The sequence below is a fragment of the Suricata suricatta genome, chromosome 12 (genome assembly GCF_006229205.1).
Source record: "Suricata suricatta isolate VVHF042 chromosome 12, meerkat_22Aug2017_6uvM2_HiC, whole genome shotgun sequence".
In the NCBI taxonomy this organism is placed as follows: Eukaryota; Metazoa; Chordata; class Mammalia; order Carnivora; family Herpestidae; genus Suricata; species Suricata suricatta.
Genome location: NC_043711.1, coordinates 5041437 through 5063333, shown reverse-complemented (window position 1 = coordinate 5063333; position 21897 = coordinate 5041437). Strand labels below are relative to the sequence as shown.

General features: G+C 49.6%; 2 protein-coding genes across 11 annotated transcripts in view; one reads left to right on the top strand and one right to left on the bottom strand.

Moving 5' to 3' along the window:
• Positions 1–19233, top strand: part of HNRNPM (heterogeneous nuclear ribonucleoprotein M) — a 38259-nt gene extending 19026 nt beyond the window's left edge. For 3 of the 7 annotated variants that reach the window (XM_029918353.1, XM_029918350.1, XM_029918356.1), the window contains 10 exons: positions 829–982; positions 1803–1852; positions 2699–2759; positions 5657–5758; positions 7010–7054; positions 7519–7596; positions 13798–13851; positions 15833–16635; positions 17253–17304; positions 18809–19233. In XM_029918353.1, coding sequence (XP_029774213.1) covers positions 829–982; positions 1803–1852; positions 2699–2759; positions 5657–5758; positions 7010–7054; positions 7519–7596; positions 13798–13851; positions 15833–16635; positions 17253–17304; positions 18809–18972 — 1563 coding nt within the window. In that variant the 3' untranslated portion in view covers positions 18973–19233. The remainder of the gene's footprint in view (positions 1–828; positions 983–1802; positions 1853–2698; positions 2760–5656; positions 5759–7009; positions 7055–7518; positions 7597–13797; positions 13852–15832; positions 16636–17252; positions 17305–18808) is intronic. The other 4 variants (XM_029918355.1, XM_029918354.1, XM_029918351.1 and 1 more) reach the window with 3 other exon arrangements.
• Positions 19234–20264: 1031 nt separating this feature from the next.
• The window catches only part of PRAM1 (PML-RARA regulated adaptor molecule 1), a 6860-nt gene continuing 5227 nt past the window's right edge, over positions 20265–21897 (bottom strand). Inside the window, exons 5-11 of one of the 4 annotated variants that reach the window (XR_003901293.1) lie at positions 21461–21509; positions 21304–21358; positions 21111–21219; positions 20827–20989; positions 20714–20747; positions 20538–20622; positions 20265–20447 (exon numbers count right to left, since the gene is read on the bottom strand). Coding sequence is in view for 2 of the 4 variants with exons in the window: in XM_029918357.1 (XP_029774217.1) it covers positions 20589–20622; positions 20714–20747; positions 20827–20989; positions 21111–21219; positions 21304–21358; positions 21461–21509 (444 nt within the window). In the remaining 2 variants the exon portion in view is untranslated. Of the gene's footprint in view, positions 20448–20537; positions 20623–20713; positions 20748–20826; positions 20990–21110; positions 21220–21303; positions 21359–21460; positions 21510–21897 lie in introns of those variants that run through there. The other 3 variants (XM_029918357.1, XM_029918358.1, XR_003901294.1) reach the window with 3 other exon arrangements.

Sequence of the window (21897 nt, the reverse complement as noted above, 5' to 3'; positions counted from 1 at the left end):
AGTCTTGCTAATATATTACAGAGGTAGTTCTGATAGTTGAGAAGAATAATTTAAAAGAGGGTGATGTTCTCTTCTTGATCTGTTTAAAAATAAAACCAAACAGCTTTGAAGTTGGGCTTTGTCCCACAGTGACCAGATAGTGATAAGTCACAAACTTGACCCGAGTCCCTTTGGGGTCGAGTTTACTGGTTTTTGCCAATTACAGAAGTGGCAGCTGGGCGTGCATTCCCTGGGGGTGCAGGCCAAGACTGTGCGAGCCAGGCTGACATTTCCCTCCCTCTGGTTGTGCCTGGGGTGAACGACCATGCCTTTGCCACTTGCGGCTGGAAACTTAAAGAAAAGTGTGTTGTGAAGGGTCAGCTGGGGAACAATTTTTTCCCTTAATTTTTAATGTTCACAGAGTAAGTGTTAATTTGAAAGGCATGAGGTGACTTTAACCTGTTCTTTCAGAGTAGAGACAGTAACTAGCAGTTAAGGCCAGGCTTCATAATCCTATATGAAAAATTCTGCAGTGGATAAGTCCTTGTGACATTATTTTAATTAATTAATTAATTTTTTGAGAGAGTGCACAAGAGAGTGAGATAGGGCAGAGGGAGAAACAGGCTCCATGCCTAGCGTGGGGCTCTCGATCCTGCAACCGTCAGGATCATGACCTGAGCCAAAATCGAGTGGGATCCTCAGCTGATTGAGCCACCCAACCGCCCCTGTGACATTGTATTTAAATGTTTGTTTCCAACCAAAGCGTATTGTATTCAATATGTTTTGTGTTCAGGATGGTTTTTCTTGAGATGTCTACATTGAGATTTTTCTCTCCTTTCTCTTGATTAGCTGGATTATAAAGTTGGCTGGAAGAAACTGAAGGAAGTTTTTAGTATGGCTGGTGTGGTGGTCCGAGCAGACATTCTTGAGGATAAAGATGGAAAGAGTCGTGGGATAGGCACTGTTACTTTTGAACAGTCCATTGAAGCTGTACAAGCTATATGTATCCTTTTATCAGAATTCAGCTCTTGGTGAACAGTTTGGCCTTACAGTGTTACGTGAATAATGGAGGTTTGGGGAGGGGAGAGTGGTACTGTGTGCGCTAGTATTTCCCAGGTGACCTCAGGGGGCACAGTACTGTGGAATGTAACAGTTGTCCGTGATGGAGCAGCTTCAGTACTGCACAGACGGAAAATAGACATGCCTGTGAGTGGTCTTTTCCAGTGTTCTCGCTGTAGAGTCTGGTTGGAAGGGAGAAGTCTAGAGTGTGCCACCGGAGAGAAATTCAGTTGTGTATTTCAAGTGTACGTTCTTGGCGGTATTTCTCCGATGGACTGACAACATTCTAGAAACACTTCTCTCTCTGACCCTGAGCTGGTTACCCTGGAGTTTTTATCTTTGTAGTCACAGTGGAGAATGCCACGCATGATCATAGTCACTAAACTTGGATAAGACTGTTGCTGTGTATCTTAATCAGAAAACATGGTACTTGAGAAAACTGTACTGTATGTGGCCCATTGGACACAGTAAAAACTGATGCCAGTACCTGCGAGGATGGTTTGGTGAGAAGTGTGGGGTTATGTGAATGGCGCTCCACACCTGAGGGGTAAGCTGACACTTAACTTCCGCCTCCCTTGAGCTTTATTAATTGTTGCCTTTATGCCTGTTGTAGAAACAGATACTTTAAAAGTATAATGAAGAACCAAAATTACTCATAAATTCATTACGTAGAGGGACTGGTAGCAGAGTATTTTTCTCTTCTGTATTTCTCCTGCTGTGCATGTTTTTAGAATTGAGAGAAATAGCCTTAATTGTACTGCCAGCTATGTTTAATGGTCAACTGCTATTTGATAGACCAATGCACGTGAAAATGGTAAGTTAATAGGATCTCTTTCTGTGTAATATTAAGTCTAGCAAAAACATGGGAATATTGAGTATGCATAGCTATTGCTGTATGGGTCAGTCTAGGTTAAGGAAGGTGCGGTAGGTTGAGCAGATTTAGGACAAACACTTGCTCATGCAGCTTTTCAGATGTTTTCCTTGGCACAGTTGTCTGTTACTGACAGTCAGGAGATCAGTTGAGTATCCTGCTCAAGCAAGTGAACAGTTTCAAAGAATGTTTATGTACCCGGGTTCGGCTCTTCAGAGTATCACATTACAGTGTTTGGCCTTTTATCTGTTGTGAACTTAATTAAGTCTTTGATGCACACAGCCTTTTAGGTTCTGTTGAAGCACCTCCGCATAAACATTATCCCTGCTTTGGCTGCACCAGGAAAATAGTGGATTAATACAGGCATGACTAGAACATGCTGAGTGCAATCTGGTTAGGGCTCAAATTCAGGAAGAAAGTAAAGGGAACTATGAAGGGAAATTTTAGTTACTTTAAACGTTCAGTTTAGTTTTGTGAATTGATTATTGCTTTACATGGCTTAAAAAGCATGAAGAGACAGTGTGAGAGTCGTTCCCTTACTTTGTGCCCAGGTCCCATTCATCCCCCACAGTAACGTGGATGCATACTTTTGTCCTTCTTTTTACACAAGGGTGCACATACTCTCTCTCTCTCTCTTTTTTTTTTTTTTTTTTTTGCACTTGTATGTTATTTCGTGGCACGGGCAGACCATAATTTCACTAGCTAGTCCTCTGTCACTGGGAGTTATTTCCATCTTTTGTTGTTGCAAGCTGTGCTTTAATACTGAGATGTATCCACTTTCTCTTTCAGGATGAGAGGGCCTTACCAAAGGGAGATTTTTTCCCTCCCGAGCGTCCACAGCAACTTCCCCGTAAGTGTCTCAATATGGCTCACATTGTGAATTTGATGAGTACTGACCTGAGACCTACACTTACCCTTGAGCTTGTGCCATGTGATTCTGCAGTTCTCTTGATCCTTCTTGAAGGAAAGGTTAAAAAAGGGTTTTGTGGTATTTTTTCCCCCTGTAGATTTTTCAGGGTGAAAAATGAGCAGAGAGATTCACAACTTAGGAAGGGTTCTTAGGATTACTTTGTGGCGAGGCAGGCTATATCCTATAGGGTGCAGTTGAGTGTTTTGAAAGTGTCATGTAGAAAGAAGAACCAGAAACTGGAAAGGAATTAAAGCCTGAATGCACTTGGGATCAGAAGAGATTGGTTAGCACCGTGCGGCTCCCAGGCGCTGAAGACTGTCCGTGTCAACACCCGTGTGCAGGTGTTCCCAGCAGCCCGGTTTCAGTTGATAAATGGACAGAGAAGTGGTAAATTTATGCGATGGAGTATTACTCAGCCAGCCATGAAAAGGAACCAAGTACTGATGCCTGCCATGGCATGTGTGGACCTTGATTTCGTCTGTAGGAAATGTCCAGAAAGGCAAATCCACACACAGAGAGTAGATTAGTGGTGCCTTTGGAGAGTTGATTTTAGAGGTGATGACAGTGTTTTGGAATTAGATTGTGGTGATAGTTGTATGTACCCAAAATCATTGCAGTGCACACTTCGAATGGGGCATCTTACGGTTTGTGAAGTGCAGCAGTCCATATTTTGTATATGGGGTCACAGTGAAACATCCAGGTGAAAGTCTCTCCCGTGACCAGTGACCTCGAAGATGGAAGCGGTGCATATGAGTGAAGCCTTAGGCACTTTTTCTGACAGGCCCACAGGGCTGTGCAGAGCCTGAGCGCAGACTGCAGGGAGAGTGAAGGCCTCTGACAGCAAGAAGGGCTGGGGAGTCCCTGTGAAGTGTGGGCGCGAGGTGGTGGTGGGAGGGGAAGGCTTGCTTGTTCTGTGTTTGCAAAACTTCTACCAGGTGAGGCAGTTGGGTTGTCTGTTTGGAGGGCCAGGGAGTGTCTCTGGTTTGGAGTGGAGACTCAGGCCTAAGGCCCAGCATCAGATTGGATTGAATGAGATCCTAGACGAGAACACCATCATGAGTGCCTTTGTGGTTTAACATTAAGAAGCGTAAATGAGGCAGATTTTGGGGGGAGGTCAGTGGCTTCCAGAATAGATGGCTTATCGGGGCACCCGGGGGGCTCAGTTGGTTAAGTGTCCGACTTCGGCTCAGGTCTCGTGGTTGGTGGGTTCCAGCCCCGTGTCGGGCTCTGTGCTGAATGCTTGCTCGGAGCCTGGAGCCTGCTTCAGATTCTGTATTTGCTTCTCTGACTCTCCCCGCTCACACACTGTTTCACTCTCTCTCTCAAAAAATAAGTGTAAAAAAGTAGATGGCTTATCTGTTGGAAATTAATATTTTTTAGAGAAGTACCACATATCCTTGCCTTAATGTGGTCACTTGCTATGATCACCCAGAATGAGGGTGATGGCTCTTGTTGACTTCTGTGCCTAGAGGAGGTGGGGCAAGGGCTGTTAGGGAGCGGCGGCTGGCACACACTGGGCCCCGGGGAGCCCATTATCCGTGGGTGTTGGTGTCCCAGCACATTTCAGAGCGTGGACTTCAAAGTCATCAGGGCCTTAGGGAGCATGTAACCTTGGCGATCTCTTGCTGCTGTTTCTATGCAATTTAAAAACACAGGTTTGTTAAACATAATTAAATATCTGGGAACTGGTATCCAGGTTCATTTTTAAATCCCTCCCCCCCCTTCTTTTAATGAACTTCGTTACCATTTAAAAGTATCTCACCTGATCTTGTTTTAAACCTCAGACCAAGGTTGCTCACAGCGTGGCAGGTGTCTTGCACTGTCTAGTCTTGTTTGCTAGTTTGAGGCCAGTCTATCCTTACCGCCCCTGCTTTATTTTGGGGCATGGAGTTGAGGGCGGACTGGGTATTGATTCACAGGTTAGGAAGCTTTTGGGGCGGAAGATAACACTAGTTTCATTGTTGCTAAAATGTCTGTAGAGTCAGAGAATAGTGTGTGCCCCGGGTGTTAATTGGCCAGTTTATAGCATTGTTTCCCATTCATTGCGAAAAGTCCTTTGGGTTACCAGGCTGTGAGGTGGTGATTGGGCGTGTTTGCACTGCTGGCCTCCCAAGTCCTTATCTGCCTTCTTACTTGTTTACTTAAGTTTATTCCTTGGGAGAGAGAGCAAGCCCTGGAGGGGCGCAGAGGGAGGGAGAGAATCCCAAGCAGGCACTGCACTGTCAGCACGGAGCCTGATGTGGGACTTGTACCCATAAAACATGAGGTCAAGACCCGAGCTGAAACCAAGAGTCGATGCTTAACTGACTGAGCCACCTAGGCGCCCCTCCTTTTTAATTTTTTAAAAAATGTTTAGTTTTGAGAGCGAGAACGTGAGGGGGAGGGACAGAGCAGGTTCCATGCAGACAGCAGAGAGCCTTATGCGAGGCTCAAACTCAAAAAACTGTGACCTGAGCTGAAGTCGGAAGCCTCCCTTCCGGAACCTTAATTGCCTGTTTTAATCAAACATTTCTCAGTTTGAGATTTAGAGAAATGAGTAAGTGTCTGTGATTCTTACATGTGAGTTCATGATTCTTCGCTGCTTTTCAGTTGTCCTTGTTTCATGCGTCTCACAAGCTCCAGTCTGTACTTGCACATGAAAAGTTAGCCTCGAAAGGGATAGCTGCCAATGTGCCCGTGTTGAATTATGAATCAGGCCCCGGGCTTGCTCTTGGAGGTGGTGGGTTGGAATGGAGTGTGACGTTTACAACACCGTAAACAAAGACTCTTTCTGCCTTGGAAGGTCATGGTTTTCTAAGTGGAATCTACATTGTGGACTTTTTCTCTTTTCCTTTCAGATGGACTTGGTGGTATTGGCATGGGGTTAGGCCCAGGAGGACAGCCGATTGATGCCAATCACCTGAATAAAGGCATTGGCATGGGAAACATAGGACCCGCAGGTGAGAGCTACAGTGTGCTTCGACTGGAGGTTTCTGGGGAAGTGAGTTGTTCGAATTACTGGGATAACTGGACATTGAGTACTTCACATTGAATGAAGATTTAATTGGGGCAGAATTTCCTCCTTACTCCGCTCTGATTCATTTTGATAAAAGCAGTATTTTGTATTTTTAATGAATTGAATCCTCTTTTCTAAAGTTGTTATACTTTCGCATTTTATCCTTGCATGACCTTCTGAGCTGAAGTAGTTATGCTATTTGATAAAAGGCAGGCCAGAGAGTTGGTCTTGCTCAAGGTCACACTGTCAGTTAGTGACAGAGACTGTAGATCTGACCATGGGACCGTAGCGCTGTCTAGTCTCTTACCCAGACGCCCTCACCCTGGGACTGTCGCCTGGTGGTGACAGGGCTTTTAGAGGCAGGGCATTGGTGGACACAGAAAGGCATGCAGGGCCTGACAGCATGGCCGTCACGGGTCACAAAGACATGGTGTGGAGCGTTCTCGTCTTCGCGCACGAAGAGAAGTGGCTAATGAATAAAAGCTTTGTGGAGAACGTACTCTAAACCTTGCTGTTCAGCACTTTCCTTCTGTGCCATGAGGTGTTCATATACTATTAAGAACAATTTCGCTTTTGTGGCCAAAGACATAACAGCTGAGTTTCTTGAAATCCTTTAAATGGCAGCCTGGGTGCCCCTTCCCTCTGCTTCTGTTCTGCGGGTCCCTCGGCTCCCTCCTGGATTAACCTCTGGGCTGGCCTCTGTGCCCTCAACCGCCACTTCCGCTGCCCCTTTGAGTCTGACGGCCACTCCCCTGACTGACCCCTAAGAACAAAGTCTGGGGTGACACGGAGAGAAGCCTCAGTGTTTTTAGAAACTGCTTTTTGTTTAGAGAATTTTATCTTTAAAAGGGAGTTTTAAGTCTACTTACGCTCCCTAAAATAAGCGTCTAAGAAAGTGCTCCCGTGTTTGTACGTGGTAATTATATATCATGTTAAAAATGGTCTGGTCTGGTTATTTATTAAAACTATGTGGGCCCCGCGTGATTATTATTAAAGACTTAACGTAGTCTCTTGGAATGTGAGTGTCACAGGGGAGACGGTAGAACCCCTTTCCCCCTTTTCCTTGACAGTTAAACTCGTAATCAAGGATATTTTTTGTTCATTTTCTGGTTTGGAATTTCCTGTGCTTTTTAAATTCAAACATTACTTACTGCTTTGACATAATTTTAGTTTGCATTGACTTTTTCTTTTTAAGGAATGGGAATGGAAGGCATAGGATTTGGAATAAATAAAATGGGAGGTAAGAGATTTAAAATGAAGCACAAATGTAATCACCTTTAGGTATGGTTTTCTCTCACCTTTCCTCTTTCTTTTTTCTTAAGCTTTGCATGAATTGTCACTTTGGGTTTCCTAAAAGTTGGAGTCTAGGAATTAATTATACCTGTCAGTCTTTCCTAGTGGGTATCTTGGCTTTTGGTTCTGGCTTTCTCACTAACTAGCTCTGTGACCTTGGGCAAATCACTCCATCTCTCTGGGCCTCTTTTTACTTGTCTCTTGAGGGGGTGGATCTGATTAGCTTTGTGAAGGTGGTGATTTTTAGGCAAGGGGACTAGCATTTCCCCCCAAAGCCCTTACACTTGGTAAGGAAGTTCTGGCAGAAAACAGAAAACACCCAAGGTAAAACTCGTGAAAACATGATTCTTTTCCTGATGGGCGTAAGTGGTCTCATAGGGATGGTGCTCAAATGCGGCTATCTCTTTGCAGGCATGGAGGGACCTTTTGGTGGCGGTATGGAAAACATGGGTCGATTTGGCTCTGGGATGAACATGGGCAGAATAAATGGTAAGACTTGGGTTTCCTTCCTACTTGCACCTGCTCTCTGCTGGCTGTCGGCTCTAGGTGACCCTGAGGCAGCACACCTGTTTTTAATGAATGATGTGCCCCTTCCCCTTGTCTTACTGAATCAGATGTCTTTGAATTGCCTTATTTAAAGTCATAAGTTTATATTTCAGAAGTTAGACTTTCTAGTAGGTAAGTGTTAATCCCCTTAGTCCCTAAACTGTGTTCTGATTCTCCCCAGTAATATGCCAGTAAAATTTTAAAGCATTTTTATTGCCTCCAGCACTAGCAGGCATCCTGGAAACATCTGTGGTTATGTTTTGCACGCTTTAAAATCGTCTTCAAGTGTCAGGGATTGGTTTTAGTTTCTTCGGAGTGTTTGATAAAGTTCCTCTCTCCTGGAGTGCCGGGCTGCATCAGCTCTTGAGCAGCTGCTCTGGTAACGCGGGCGTTGGGAGCGGAGACCTTGCCTTGATTTGGTGAGACAGTTACATAGTGAGGATTTTGGTGCCCTTCAGATCTCATAGCCCTCTCAACCCCTTCAATTCGGTGATGCTGATGATCACAATAGCAGGGTGTTTCATTTAGTCCTTGCAAGAACCATGTGATTTGTAGGTACTTCTATCACCATTTTATCAGAAACTGAGGCCCAGAGAGTGACTTGCCTAAGGTCACATGGCTAGTAATATTGGGAGATGGCTCCTGGCTGTCTGGCTCCAGAGCCTGGCTCTTAATCACACTGTGATCCTGCCCTTCAGAGCTGCCTTCAGCTTGGGGCATCAGCCTCTCCTCAGTGGGGCTGCGAAAGGTGCCTTGAGAAACCCACAGTCTGTCTTTCTGGAATTCTCTAGCGGTTGGTTGCCTCTCTTCCCTCCAGCTGTGAGGAGGATTCTTCCCTTACACACATAAGCTTCCCTGGGGAAGGTCATTGAAGGTCTGCATGTAAATGTTTCTTACCTGACCTGGCAGTGTCATTCAACGTGAAGATTGGATTAGAGCAACTGCAAGGCTCGGGGTAGCCGTTAACTGTCAAGCTAGAAGGAAAGGTATTTCTCATGAATAAACTGCCTTCGTGGGGTTGCCTTGTTCTAGATGAAGGTAAAAAGATGGAGGGCAGTCCCCACTAGCAGTAGGAATGAAGGGACAAAGGCCTGAGTTACCGGTGTGCTTTCAAGCCAGCCTGCAGTTCATAATATGTGTAGGAAGTTTAATAAAAAGAGTTGGAGAAGTCTGGCTTGGTAAGGTGTTTGCTTAAAACAGACGAATTGTCAGGAAAGAGATGGGGTGTTGTTCCGAGGAGTGGAGTGGTGTGATTTAGAAGCGGACGGAAATGAGCTGGGGCTCTGGTGAGCCGTGTGGGCAAAGTCCTTGGTGACCTGGCAGGTGGAAATGCGCAGTCAGGGTTCTGAGTCTGGTGATCACAGGGTTCAGGGTGCTGAGTGGGGAGCACAGTGGAGGAGGTGTTCGGATGCAGTGTTCTTAGATGTTCACGGATGTTCACGGACACAGATACTCCATAGTCCTTCCCCTTGAGCTGTGTTCTGAGGTTTGAGTGCAGTCAGCTTAGTCATGGGGAAAATGATGAAGATGTTTTGAATTTAGTATTTGGGGACTCTAATGTATCTGTTACTGTCACAGGTGCTGACATCCAGATTGGCCCTGAGGTTGATTTCTAATCAAAGTAGAGATCAAGGCCTAATAGAATAGATGTTTAGGAATTACAGGTTAAAACATCAAATACCAAACAACGATTTGATGCAATCTTTGACAGTGAAAACACTCTCTCATTTTGGGGGGACTACATTGGAATTCACAGGGGTTCCCTGAGCTGTAGAGCCCGTTGACAGTTGGGAAGATGAATTCTGAGGCCGTTGCCGTATTAAATGCCTACACATGACTTCCTCATCTCAAGGGGGCAGAGTGCTGCCGCCATCAGTCTGTTCCGGTGCCGCTCTGGGATTTCTGCTCTGCCCGCCACATGCGGGCTACACCAGTTAGTTCCAGTTCCAGCAGATGGCATGCCACCAACCTGTGACGTTCAGTTGGGTCGGTTCACACTATGGCAAGTCTACCAATGCTAAACTGTGGCATTTTTAAATTCATAATGCCATGTCTTCGGGAGACTTGTTTATTACTTCATTGAAAGGGTAAGGGCTTGAGTGGCATGTAACCGTTTTGGGCAGTTGTGCAATTGAAGGCGATCATTATATAGCACCTATTTGCCTGAGCAGGATGAATGAACTAGAATTTTCAAGGCCCTCTCAGTATGGGAGGGGGACACAGTGTGATGCATACTCTTCATAAGTCTTGCTTTGGAGGAAAGAAGTAGCCAGTGATGGGACCACCAGAGGCTTTTCAAGCACGTGACAGTCGTGGCAAGCCTTTCCCCGTAGTAGCTAAGACCTCCGGTTTTATTTTTTATTGTTACTGTTTTTTTTATTTTTAACATTTATTTTGAGAGAGAGGAAGAGAAAACCCCAAGCACTCTCCGTGCTGTCAGCACAGAGCTAGATGCAGGGCTCAATCCGACATGACCTGAGCTGAAACCCAGAGTTGGAGGCTTAACTGAGCCACCCAGGTGTTCCAAGACCTTTTATTTTATTTTTATTTTTATTTTTATTTTTTTTAAATGTTTTATTTATTTTTGATACAGAGAGAGACAGAGTATGAGAGGGGGAGGGTCAGGGAGAGAAGGAGACACAGAACTGGAAGCAGGCTCCAGGCTCTGAGCTAGCGGTCAGCACAGAGTCTGACGCGGGGCTCGAACCCACGAACGTGAGATCTGACCTGAGCCGAAGCTGGAGGCTTAACCGACTGAGCCACCCAGGCACCCCAAGACCTTTTATTTTTTTAAGGCATTGCAAAACAACTGCTGCTGTCATCATAGAAGGTGGTAACGGAGCTCCCCACGCCCTGTGTGGAGGAGACCGCTCCAGCTGTTCCTAGAGAAGGCGTATCACACTGCAGGGCTGTTTCTAGATTCTACTTGGATGTGCTTGTGTTAGTAGAACTTGGGGTCTTGCATTGGGTTTAGGTCCCAGCCTTTGCCTCATCCTTTAGCAGGCACGTGACCTTCGTCATTCATCAAGTTACTGAGTCATTTGAGCCTTAGTTTCTTTGTAAAGGGGCCGTGATGGTGGAGGGTGATAGAGCGGTACAGGCTGTCCGGAGGGTTCCGTGGACTGCTGGCGCCCAGGGACGTAGCCGCTGCCGCCCGTGATGGGGCGCGCGCTCCTCCGGTTGCCACAGTGGGGGTGGGGGGAGCTCCGAGCGGCTCCCGTGAGAGTCGGAGGTTCGTCCTTGCTGGACTGAAGGTGGGTCGTTCACAGGGACTCACTTGAGGTGAGGTGATTTTTTTTTAAGGAATAAGGGATGAATGACAGTTTCTCATAGAAAGCGTAAGTGTGCTGACTTGGGGTTGGCCACCGTGTGCCTGTAGCCGGTTTTCTTCACGTCTGAGCACAGCGGTAGTCCTGGGAAGGCCTGGGATAATGATTTCTTCCACAGAGATGGAGTATGGCTTGTGTGGAAGATTTGAGAGGGACTTTGCCAGAAACAAGACGCGAGTGTCTCGAAGCTTTGGAGAGCCCCTTGGCAGAGGCCTGGGCGAGAAGGCCTCGGGTGAGCGGAGCTCACGCTCGGGTCAGAGGGCCTTTCTCAGAGTCCGCTGTCTTTCCGTCTTTTAAAACATTGTTTTCTGGACTTAGGTAAAAACTTTTGATCCTTGAAGATTTCTTTTTTTCTTGTATGTTTGATATGACTGTCTATAACTTTATTCTAGGTTATTCCAAAAGTTTAGAATTTGGGGGATGAATTCGTAATCTGTATGTGACTAGGTCTGTTGGAACTTTCTTACTGTCCATGATTGGCTTTGCTTTTGTGAACTGGAATGGCCGTGTATTGTCAAAACATTTAAAATCTTAGTGCATTTGGCTGCAAATCTCAATTTGTGTATCCTGAGGGTCCGAAGAACAGAATGGCACAGGACTTTGCTCCCAGAGGCACTTTTTCCTCCCCTGAGCCTTTAAAAAAAATTTTTTTTATGTCTTTTATTTAGTTTTGAGAGACAGTGCAAGCAGAGGAGGGTCAGAGAGAGAGGGAAGCACAGAAGCAGGCTTCAGGCTCTGAGCTGTCGGCATAGAGCCCAATGCGGGGCTCAAACCCACAAACTGTTAGATCATGACCTGAGCCAAAGCCGGACGTTCTACTGACTGAGCCAGCCGGGTGCCCCACCTGCCCTGAGCCTTTAATCCTCTGCCACTCAGCGGCACCTCCCATCCCCACGATGAGGTGGGCAGCCTCGTCCCGTCCCGTGCAGTGCTGTGAGAGGTGGGGCAGGTGGGGCCCTTCTTCCTCATGGCAGCAGGGAAGTCTTCCTGTCCTCACCTGACCAGAAATGTCATCTGTCGGCCCTGCTGTCTCCTGCTGCTCTGCCATCCGCTCTCTGATGGAGACTAGCTTGTCTGTCTGTCCCGGGGCCTCCCAGAGCGACTCGGGCAGGAGCAAAGGGCTTTGTTCTGGAATTCCTGGTGCTACTTGTGATCAGACCCAATTTAGTAAAAGGGTCTTTGTACCAAATAAGTTAAGTCAGATTTTCTGACTGGTTGACCTGGATTTTTTTGTTTTGTTTTTTATATTCACTTCTTGATCTTTTTTTCCCCCTTCACTTGAAAGATGAATCATTTTGGTGGCATTTTCTACAGTGCCTCCCCGTTCATTGTCCCTTCTCTCCTAGGAAGGCAGTAGACCTTTGTTTGCCCTGGTTTCTGCAGGCCATTGTAATTGGTGGTACAGGGACATAGGTGTGTAGTCCTTGATCTTGGAGGTGGTGCAGCTGCGGGGACAACGCTCAGTGGCTCAGGGCAGCACCAGAGGCCCCTCCACAGAAGAGGCCTTGTGAGGGTGCCCGTGGAGACGTTGCTCCTTGGCCCTTGGCAGCCGTGTGAGCATCACACAGAGGTGATCGTTTTCTCTCTGTGTTAAGATTTGAGAAAGCCCTGCTCTTGGTGGTTAATAGAGAGAACATGGGATTTAAACAGGAATACGGGAAAACGGCGCAGGGGCTGTTTAAGCTGGAGGGGCTGGGTGTCGGCTCAGCGTAGGTGACGGTGTACCAGCAGGTGCAGAGTGCTGGCAGCAGCAGGTGCAGAGGCTGCGAGGTGAGGGTCTCCCTGGGGTGGGGAGAGCAGATTCAAATTGGTAGTTGGAGCAGGGAGGTCTTTGCCCATGAAAAGAATTTTTCCTTTCTCTTTAAATCAGTGGTGGGCTGATTGTGACGCTTTTGCAGGAATAGTTTGGTCTTAGTGCTGCTTTAGGAAAGTGAACCTAGGCTGGTCTGGCGAGCAGGATCACAGGTGGAAGAGTGAGTGAGCCCTGCACGTGCTTGCAGGCTGGAGAGGTGTGGCTGCTTCCTCCGCTTCCCCACGCCCTTCCTTTATTTAGCAGGCAGCACCAGAGACTGCTCTGGGCTTAGGGTTACTCTCTGTGGTCATGGCCCTAAAACGAGATGTGCAGACAAACTTGGAAGAGGTTCAGATGAATTGTTGGCAGGCAAGTGACAATGCTTTCTCCTTTGGACAAGGTGTTGGATGAGTTCTGGATGTGCTGGGGTTTTTTATTTCCCCGAAGCGTGGTCTGTCACTTAGCATCGCACCCAGTTCCCTCCAGGCGGGGCTGGTGGGCTCCGCTTGCTTCAGGCCGTGCACGGCTCGTTAATGCGGCCACACTTCAGTGCTGCGTGCAGGCGCTGCAGCCTTTGGGGCTTCGGCAGTGAGTGACGGTAACTACAGCTTCAGCGTGCTCTGAAGGGTGACCACGAGGCGTGGGGTACGGCCGGGAGGGTGGGTGCTGACGGTCTGGACTGTTGCAGAAAACTGCTGCTGGCCCCATCCTTGCTTTCACAGTTCAGCTTGTTGGCGCGCACAGGCTCGTACGTAGCTCTGCTGGACGCGTTCCCAGATGGTGTTGCCACCTGGGTCTCAGACTCTGGAGCTACATGGGATCCTAATGTGACCCATCAGCAAGGACTCTTAACAGTTTTCCAGTAAAATGGTCTTGTCTCTATGTGTGTATTTCTTAACCCCTTCCCTTGTTCCTTGTTGTATTTTTAAATTAGTAATATTTTTATTCTGGAATCTGTAATAAACAAATTTCTGTTACCATAGAGAAATTTGGCTAATTTTTTTTTCTTCCTGATTTCCTTAGAAATCCTAAGTAATGCCCTGAAGAGAGGAGAGATCATTGCAAAGCAGGGAGGAGGTAGGAAACGCTTAGTTTTGATGTTCTGATTTTTAGAATAGGCTGTTATTAACGGGGGTAGTAGAGTGTAGTGGTGGAAAGCATGGCTCTAAAATAGACTGCCTGGGTGGGGACCAGCTCTGTCTCTGCCTCGCTGTGTGACATTTGGCAAGTTACTGAACGTCTCTCTCTTCCATACTGTAAAATGAAAATATAATGGTACCTACCTCATAGGGTTGTTGTGCAGAGTAAATGAATTAATTCATAGAAAAGAGTACCTACTAAGTGCTATGTAAGCATTAGCCATTGTCATTATAATGTCTGTGTAATTTGGGCACTTTGATTTAAATACTATAAAATTCAAATTCCTAAAAGTAAATACTTAATTATAAAAGTATACTACTTCTATACCAAATAAATGCTTACTTAAAGTATTTATATGAACTCCTGAAGATTCAAAAAATTATAAAGAAAGTAGATCTCTGCAATTTCACTGCCCTGTGATGAATATTGTAAACATTTTGGAATATATGCTTCCATTAATATACTTTATTTTAACGGGTTCTTAAAACTAAATGTACTTTTTCAGCTTGATTACCCCGCCCATGGCTCTGAGTGTCTTGGCACTCCCGCAGGAACTCCCCTTGCTGGTTATTTCTGTGGTGTGCTGATGCTAGAGCTCCACGTGGGCACCGCTTTTTCCTAGTTCTCTGCTACTGATGGCATGGGGCGGGGGCGTTGGTCAGCCTGATTTCTGATATTGTTAGGCATGCTGCCTACTGTTTCTAGTTTTCTTCCTTTAAAAAAAACAAACAAACAATTTCTGCTTTGGAAGTCAGTATTCTTAAAACTGTGTTTATATTTTGCCAAATGGTGCTCTGTTATTCAATTAAGGAAATGGGCAGAGAAGTGGCATGACATATGGGGTCACTCTGTCTGTTAAGAGACTCACTTATAGAAACTTCTGAGTTTCCTCTTGAATTTACATCTTGCACTGGGCTGCTTGGGGCAGCAGTGGGCTGGCTGTGGGCTCCGCTGCCCTTTGTCAGAGGCAGGTGGTGGAGGTGGTGGAGGTGGTGGTGGTGGTGGTGGTGGTGAAGTGAGAGGGTCCTTGGGCTCTGCATGTGGGGAAAGTGGTGGGCAGTGGCCTTGGTGGTGGAGCCAGACCCTCCTCGTCCAGAGCCACCAGCCATCTCAGGGTCACTGCACTGCTGACCTGCCAGCATGTGTCCAGCTGAACCGTGGCGTTGAGGACGGATCGTAGGCCTCTTCTCGAGTCCGCTCTGCAGTGCCATTGACTTCGCTTCTTCAGAGCCAGCAGAGTAGTTACACACAAGTCGTTCAGTGGTGTCCCTCACAGAGCAGGTTCCCTGGAAGTGGCTGGCTGTCTAGACTTGGAGGGTCTATGTTAGAGTTCGTTTTCTTTATCTCTTTTTAATTACGTGGCTGTTTGCTGGCTGCTTTGTGCCTAGAGGTGCTAAGGAGATGCAGCCAGACTGGCCACCAGCAGTGCCTGTCTGGGAGAGGATAGAGGTTGTGAGTGATTTGACTTGTCCTGTATGATCCAAGTAAATCCATTACACTGACTGAAGGTGGGATTTTGGAGGTTCCTCCCTTGAGAGCATTTCTCAGTGTCTGGTGTGGGAGACCTCAGGGTCTCTGAAATTGACACCTATGGCTCATAGAGCTAGTTTACAAGTTCTAGAACTTCCAAAGTAACATGGAGAATCTTGTTGACACAAGGCCTCCAGGGTGGATTTTTTTCCCTTTTTAAACTATAATGGAAATTTCAGCTGTGGCACGGAAATAGGAAGAATGGTGTCCTCACTATCTTGCCTTAACATTTGTCGACATTTGAGGGATGTCCAATGATAAATTGTTGCGGGACTGAGTTCCTGAACTGTGGTGGAGCATGTGAAGTACCCAGGTCATCTTTCTGGCATGGTATGCACGTAGTGTACAAGTCGCTGATACTTGCCTGTGTTTTGTGTCCCTGTTTCAGGTGGAGGTGGAGGCAGTGTCCCTGGGATCGAGAGGATGGGCCCTGGCATTGACCGCATTGGGGGTGCCGGCATGGAGCGCATGGGCGCAGGCCTGGGCCACGGCATGGATCGCGTGGGCTCTGAAATCGAGCGCATGGGCCTGGTCATGGACCGCATGGGCTCAGTCGAGCGCATGGGCTCTGGCATCGAGCGTATGGGCCCCCTGGGCCTCGACCACATGGCCTCCAGCATTGAGCGCATGGGCCAGACCATGGAGCGCATCGGCTCTGGAGTGGAGCGCATGGGCGCCGGCATGGGCTTTGGCCTCGAGCGCATGGCCGCGCCCATCGACCGCGTGGGCCAGACCATTGAGCGCATGGGCTCTGGTGTGGAGCGCATGGGCCCTGCCATCGAGCGCATGGGCCTGAGCATGGAGCGCATGGTGCCCGCAGGCATGGGGGCTGGCCTGGAGCGCATGGGCCCCGTCATGGATCGCATGGCCACCGGCCTGGAGCGCATGGGCGCCAACAACCTGGAGCGCATGGGCCTGGAGCGCATGGGCGCCAACAGCCTGGAGCGCATGGGCCTGGAGCGCATGGGCGCCAACAGCCTGGAGCGCATGGGTCCTGCCATGGGTCCAGCCCTAGGCGCTGGAATTGAGCGCATGGGCCTGGCCATGGGTGGCGGTGGTGGTGCCAGCTTTGACCGTGCCATCGAGATGGAGCGTGGCAACTTTGGAGGAAGCTTCGCAGGTTCCTTTGGTGGAGCTGGAGGCCATGCTCCCGGGGTGGCCAGGAAGGCCTGCCAGATATTTGTGAGAAATGTAAGTGGCTCTTCAGCCGGTACTTGCCGGTGGTATGCACAGGGAGGAGGGGGACAGGCCCAAGCCAGAGATGGTGTCCCCAGTAGGGGCTCCGAGTAGCGGCATAGAAGGCCACCTTGCCACTGCCCCCAGAGTGCAGTGCTGGTAGGGTAAGGAGGGAACGTGAGAGCGTATGGATGTGTGCAGCGCTGGCCAGGGCTTCTCGGGCTGCCAGGTGGGCCGGCGAGAGCTCTGGAGCCCTCACTTCTTGGTTCCCTGGGCTTGAGGAGCGGCTGGGCCTGGGCATGGGCCTGGGCCTGGGCCTGGCGGACCGAGGGACACAGGGCTGAATCTGATCTTCTCCTACCAGATTGACCACCTTCAGCTACTGTCGAGTGGTCTGTGGGCTGCTGCTTTCTCTGCACGTTGAACGAGGGAGTGTCCTTGGGGTGCTGGTTAGAACCTCATTCCAGGCAGGCTTGTTTTGTTCTCCACTGATCATCGCAGTTGGAAGTGCAGCCTATTTATTGGTGTAACAGGAAAGCCCCCCCACCCCCCACCCTGAGTCCCTGAAGTCTTATGTGATCGGGTGTTCGGGTTTGGTTGTGTCGCTCATCAGTTTCTCCTTTTCCCTCTAGCTCCCGTTCGATTTTACATGGAAGATGCTAAAAGACAAATTCAATGAGTGTGGTAAGTGTTTGAGAAAAGGCTTTCTAGGTGCTTCCATGTGTTGTGGCCTCAGAAGCCTTAGCTTGTTAGTGATGCATCTGAGGGGTGCAGCTGAGTTCCCATCCTGGTCTTCACGGCCACTGGCCATACCTCGCGGACTGATGGGACTTGCCATTTTTCTGCCTGTGCAGACACTCAAGCCGGCTGTTGGGTCTCCTTTTATGTGTCAGCCACTTCTCACCTGTGTTCTCACTTCAGCCTCGTTCTTCTCTTCTGTGGTGTTTGAAAGGTGATGTCCCCATTTTACAGATGAGTCAGGCAGTCACGTTCCCAAAGTCACATGGCTTCTAAGTGACAAAGCTGAATAAGACAAATTCTGGTCCGAGAGGAGGTTGCTTTCTACCACAGCACTGTGGTTGGGTCATGCCTCAGTGCTCGCCCAAGAGTTCCCGGGTGAGTGCGGGCGTGTGTGAGGCCTGGGGCCTCGGGCCTCTGGTTTCCTGGCACCCCGGGCCCCCATCCTGAAAGGCCCACTTTGTGGGCCAAAGGAAGTGAAGTTGTCAGCAGATGCACCCTTGGCCCTCACATCACCTCTGTTCTTTTAACCCTGTCAAGTGGAAGCCCCAGGCCCAAGCCAGGAGTCTGGGCGGTTTGCTGGGTCATGGCTTCCTTAGTGATTTTACTCATTTCCTGTTTTCACTGTTGGCTCCCATTACACCACTTTGCCGCTTCTCCTGGTTCTCCTCTTGGGGCGGCTGTTGAGCCATCGTGCACCTTCCTGCCCTCTCCCTGCCCCTCTTGAGAAGTCAGGACGGGTCCTGCCGCTCCCCTGCCTGAGGCCTGGGACCCGGGACTCAGCTGCCGGGAGAGACACTCACTTCACTGTGGTGAAGGACCTTCAGAACTTTCCAGCGAGAAGCCCTGGAGAAGTTGACCTTTCCTCGGGTTGAGTTAATGCTCTAGAAACATGGGCCCCTTAGCACAGGTTCCATGGTCATGTCTTTGGCTCCTCCCCCTTACAGACTTCTTTCATGGTGCTTGACACATATGTGGATGCTTTCTCAGCGCTTGAATAAATACGTGCAACCCACCGCCTAATTAGGATGCGGCTTCTGTCTGAACAGTACAGAAGCGTCCGTTGTATCATGAAGGCCTTGCACATGCGGTGGGTCTTGAAGACCCAAGCCTCTGCAAAACTTGCCCGTAGCGTTGGCTTCACCCAGCGCCCTTTCTAACTTTCTCGAGTGTCAGGGTATGCGCGTTTGAAGCTGCCGGGAAGGCATACGTAGCACGGGGCTGGTCCGATCACTGTCCTGGTGGCAGAAGAATGGCAACGTGGCTCGAGGGCCTTGGCCTCTGGACTCCGGCCACTGTGTCCCGTGAATCCGCGTGTCAGGGCCGCTCTCCCTTTTGACTCTGTCCACCGAAATCCAACAGGTGATCTGGACTGAGTGGAGCCCAGACTGAGGCTGAGCTCTGGGTTTGCCTGATGGGTTGTGGTCTCTTCTTCCCTCCCTGTGCCCAGGCCACGTGCTGTATGCCGACATCAAGATGGAGAACGGGAAGTCCAAGGGGTGCGGTGTGGTTAAGTTTGAGTCGCCAGAGGTGGCCGAGAGAGCCTGCCGGATGATGAATGGGATGAAGCTGAGTGGCCGGGAGATTGATGTTCGAATTGATAGAAATGCTTAAGCAGTTGCCTTTTTTAAACATCAATACCAGACCTCTGAATTTGTATTTTTTCTTGTTAACCATTTTAATTTGTTGGCTGGATGTATAAAGATGTTTAAAAAATTCAGTTGCTTTTTGGGGTAATTTGAATTACTTTTTTAATGACTGGGGTTCCATTTGACTGTTTGCATTGAGATTGCAACGTGCGCAGTTTTTTTGTAGTTGTGGCATCTTGTTGACCTCGAGTATGACTTTGATAATAAATACCAGTTCCTGAAAAGATGCTGGCTGTTCGCGTGTGTGTTGTGGGGCCTCCGCCTGAGGTTTGGGGAGCTGGAGCCAGTCTTCTTTCTACCCTTGGCGCTCTGACCACTGGGGGTCACATCCCCGTTTTTGCTTTGTGCTTGGACGTCGCAAGTGGGAGGACCCGGGCCCCAGCCGCGTCGGAACTCTTTATGGGAACTGAGTCCTGAGCGCACTTGAATTCTTCCGTGCTGGTAGCGAAGCACTTGGACGTTGGCGGCTCTGAGAGCCGTCCTCCTTGCTCCCTCCTGTGCGGTTACTCTTCAGGGGGCGCTGACGGTGTGTCAGGCTCGTTTCCAGTTGGCTTTTGTCGTGACTACTTTGGGTGCTGTAACAAAGGTACCGCAAGCTGGGCAGTTTAAAAACAGGCCTTTTCTTCCCACAGTCTTGGAGGCTGGGAAGTCTAAGGTCAAAACACTAGCAGATTCCGTGGCTGGTGATGGAACCTGGCCGTGGTTCATAGATGGCACTTTCTAGCTGCTGGGAAGGGGCAGCAGGTGTTTCTCAAGTCCTCGTACTTATAAAGACACTAATTCCATTCACCCCCCACCCCCAAAATATCGTCACATTGGGCATTAGGCTTTCAACATGGGAATTTTGAGGGGGGCGGGTGCACATATACATTCTGTCCAAGGCAGCATTTCTTTGCTGCAGCAGACCAGGCAGGTTGTGAGTTTCTGAGCATGTCTAGTCCTGTAGCAGCTGAGGCTGAGTGTGATACCAGGGCCTTGTCAGAACTGGGTCACCCCTCCCCCTGTCCACCAGGATGTGGCCTCACGCATAGGTCGTCCACTTGGGCTAGACAGCTGCTTGCAGCCTGTGTGGAGCTGCAGCCACTGCTTGGCCTGTTTGGACGTGGTGTCCTACCCTTGCCACCGCCTTGCCACACCTCCCCCTCCTGGTGACACTGGGGGGTATAGGGACAGCCTCCCAGATCCCCTCCCCCCCCCAAAGGAGATCACGGCTCTGGCGTGCTGGTCAGGACAGAAACAAAAGACAAGAAGCAGGAGTGCTTTAAATAGGAGCTTTATGTGGTTCGTGTGTACAGTCAGGCCTGAGCCTGGGGGCTCTGGGACTGCCACGCTGGGATCCAAGACTCCTGGGTTAGCAGATGGCTGGGTGGGCATGTTGTCCTGGGCACCCCACACCTGTGGGCCTGATTGTTCCCGGGGGGATGGTCAGCTCCAGAGGGTCTGTAAGGAAGGGAGGGGGACTTCCATAGACACCCTCCCCCCCCCCATAAGCACATAGCAGTCCCTGGGGAAGTGGGATGGGGGGGTTACCTCCTTCCGGGCACTGTGGTCCCTTCCAGCCCACCCAGAGCATCACATACCCTAGAAGCCAACATCGTCATACACTTCCGTCTCCCTGGCAGAAAGCACGGTTTGGTCAGTAAGGTTCATGGTCAACCAGCCCCCTCACCCATCTTCCCCCCCAGCCCGGGTCAGTCAGCACTCACAGGGGCAGTAGAGCTGTTCTGGGCACATAGCCATCTGCAGAGAGAGTAGGGTAGGTGAGCTCTGGCCCCGGCGGTGCCCGTTGCCCTTGGGCTCACTAGCCCAGCCGACTTACATTTGCCCTTGGTGTCCCGGCACAGCATCTCCTCCTTGTTGGTGAACTCGATCACCTCCAGGATCTCCCCACGCCGGATCCCCAGGTACTTGCCGCCCCCACGACGCGTCTTGGCGTTGGGATCAATCATCATCCTTGTCTGAATCACTATCTCCCCCTCAAACTGGAGGGAGACGATAGAGCTTTTGTTTTGTGCCATCACCCCAGGGCTTTGTCTACCTAGGGCTGTGCCAGCTCCCCCGGGGCTCATTCAGGGCTCCATCGCAGAGTTGTGGCGTTCACACCTTGAACTTCTTCCGGAACTCCCTCTCGGCTTTCTCTGCCTTCCGGATCTGCTTCAGGGACTTCGGGTCTGCAGGCGGCAACTGCTGCGGCTGGGGGGCCTTCTCCTTCCTGAGGAGTTGGAGCTTCCTGAGCGGGATGTCCGGCCAGATCTCACCCTTGCCTCCCTGTCCTGCACCCTCTGCCCTGTGGTACCTGAGCTCTGGGTCTTGCGCTGGCCTGGGGGCTTGCTGGGTAGATGGCACTCCGTCTGGGAGCAGTGAGAATGCCGGGTTAGAGCGGGGACTCTTGGCTTCCCTCTCCACCTTCTCTGTGTCCCTTCTCAGGACACGAGTCCCCTCCCAACGTGCACCTTGTCCACCGGTTCGCCTTCTCCTCCTGACCGCTCCCAGGTCACCCAACTGGTAAATGGTCAAGGGAGGATTTATTTGTGGGCTTTTGAAGCCGTTTCATGTGTGTTTCCTAGAGTAGGTTTTTTGAGAATCGTCATGGGATTTGGGTCAAAAATAAGGTGACAGCATATCCTTGGGCAAATGAAGTGGGCATCTGCCAAGGGGCAGGTGGGGTCCTTGGACTGGCCTCGCCGCTGCTGAGACCACCGTGGTCTTCGGGTGAGGCCTGACTTCCTGGCACTTGACCAGCCCTCCAGGTTTGCTGACTGAGGGTCTGGCTTACAGCGAGAGCCTCATGAGGACCCCCTGAGGGAAGACTCCAGAAGCTGAAGCCCCCAGCTTTTCATTTCAGACTCCAGCTGCCTCGGCCTGGTGCTCAGTGTTGCTGCCACCCACC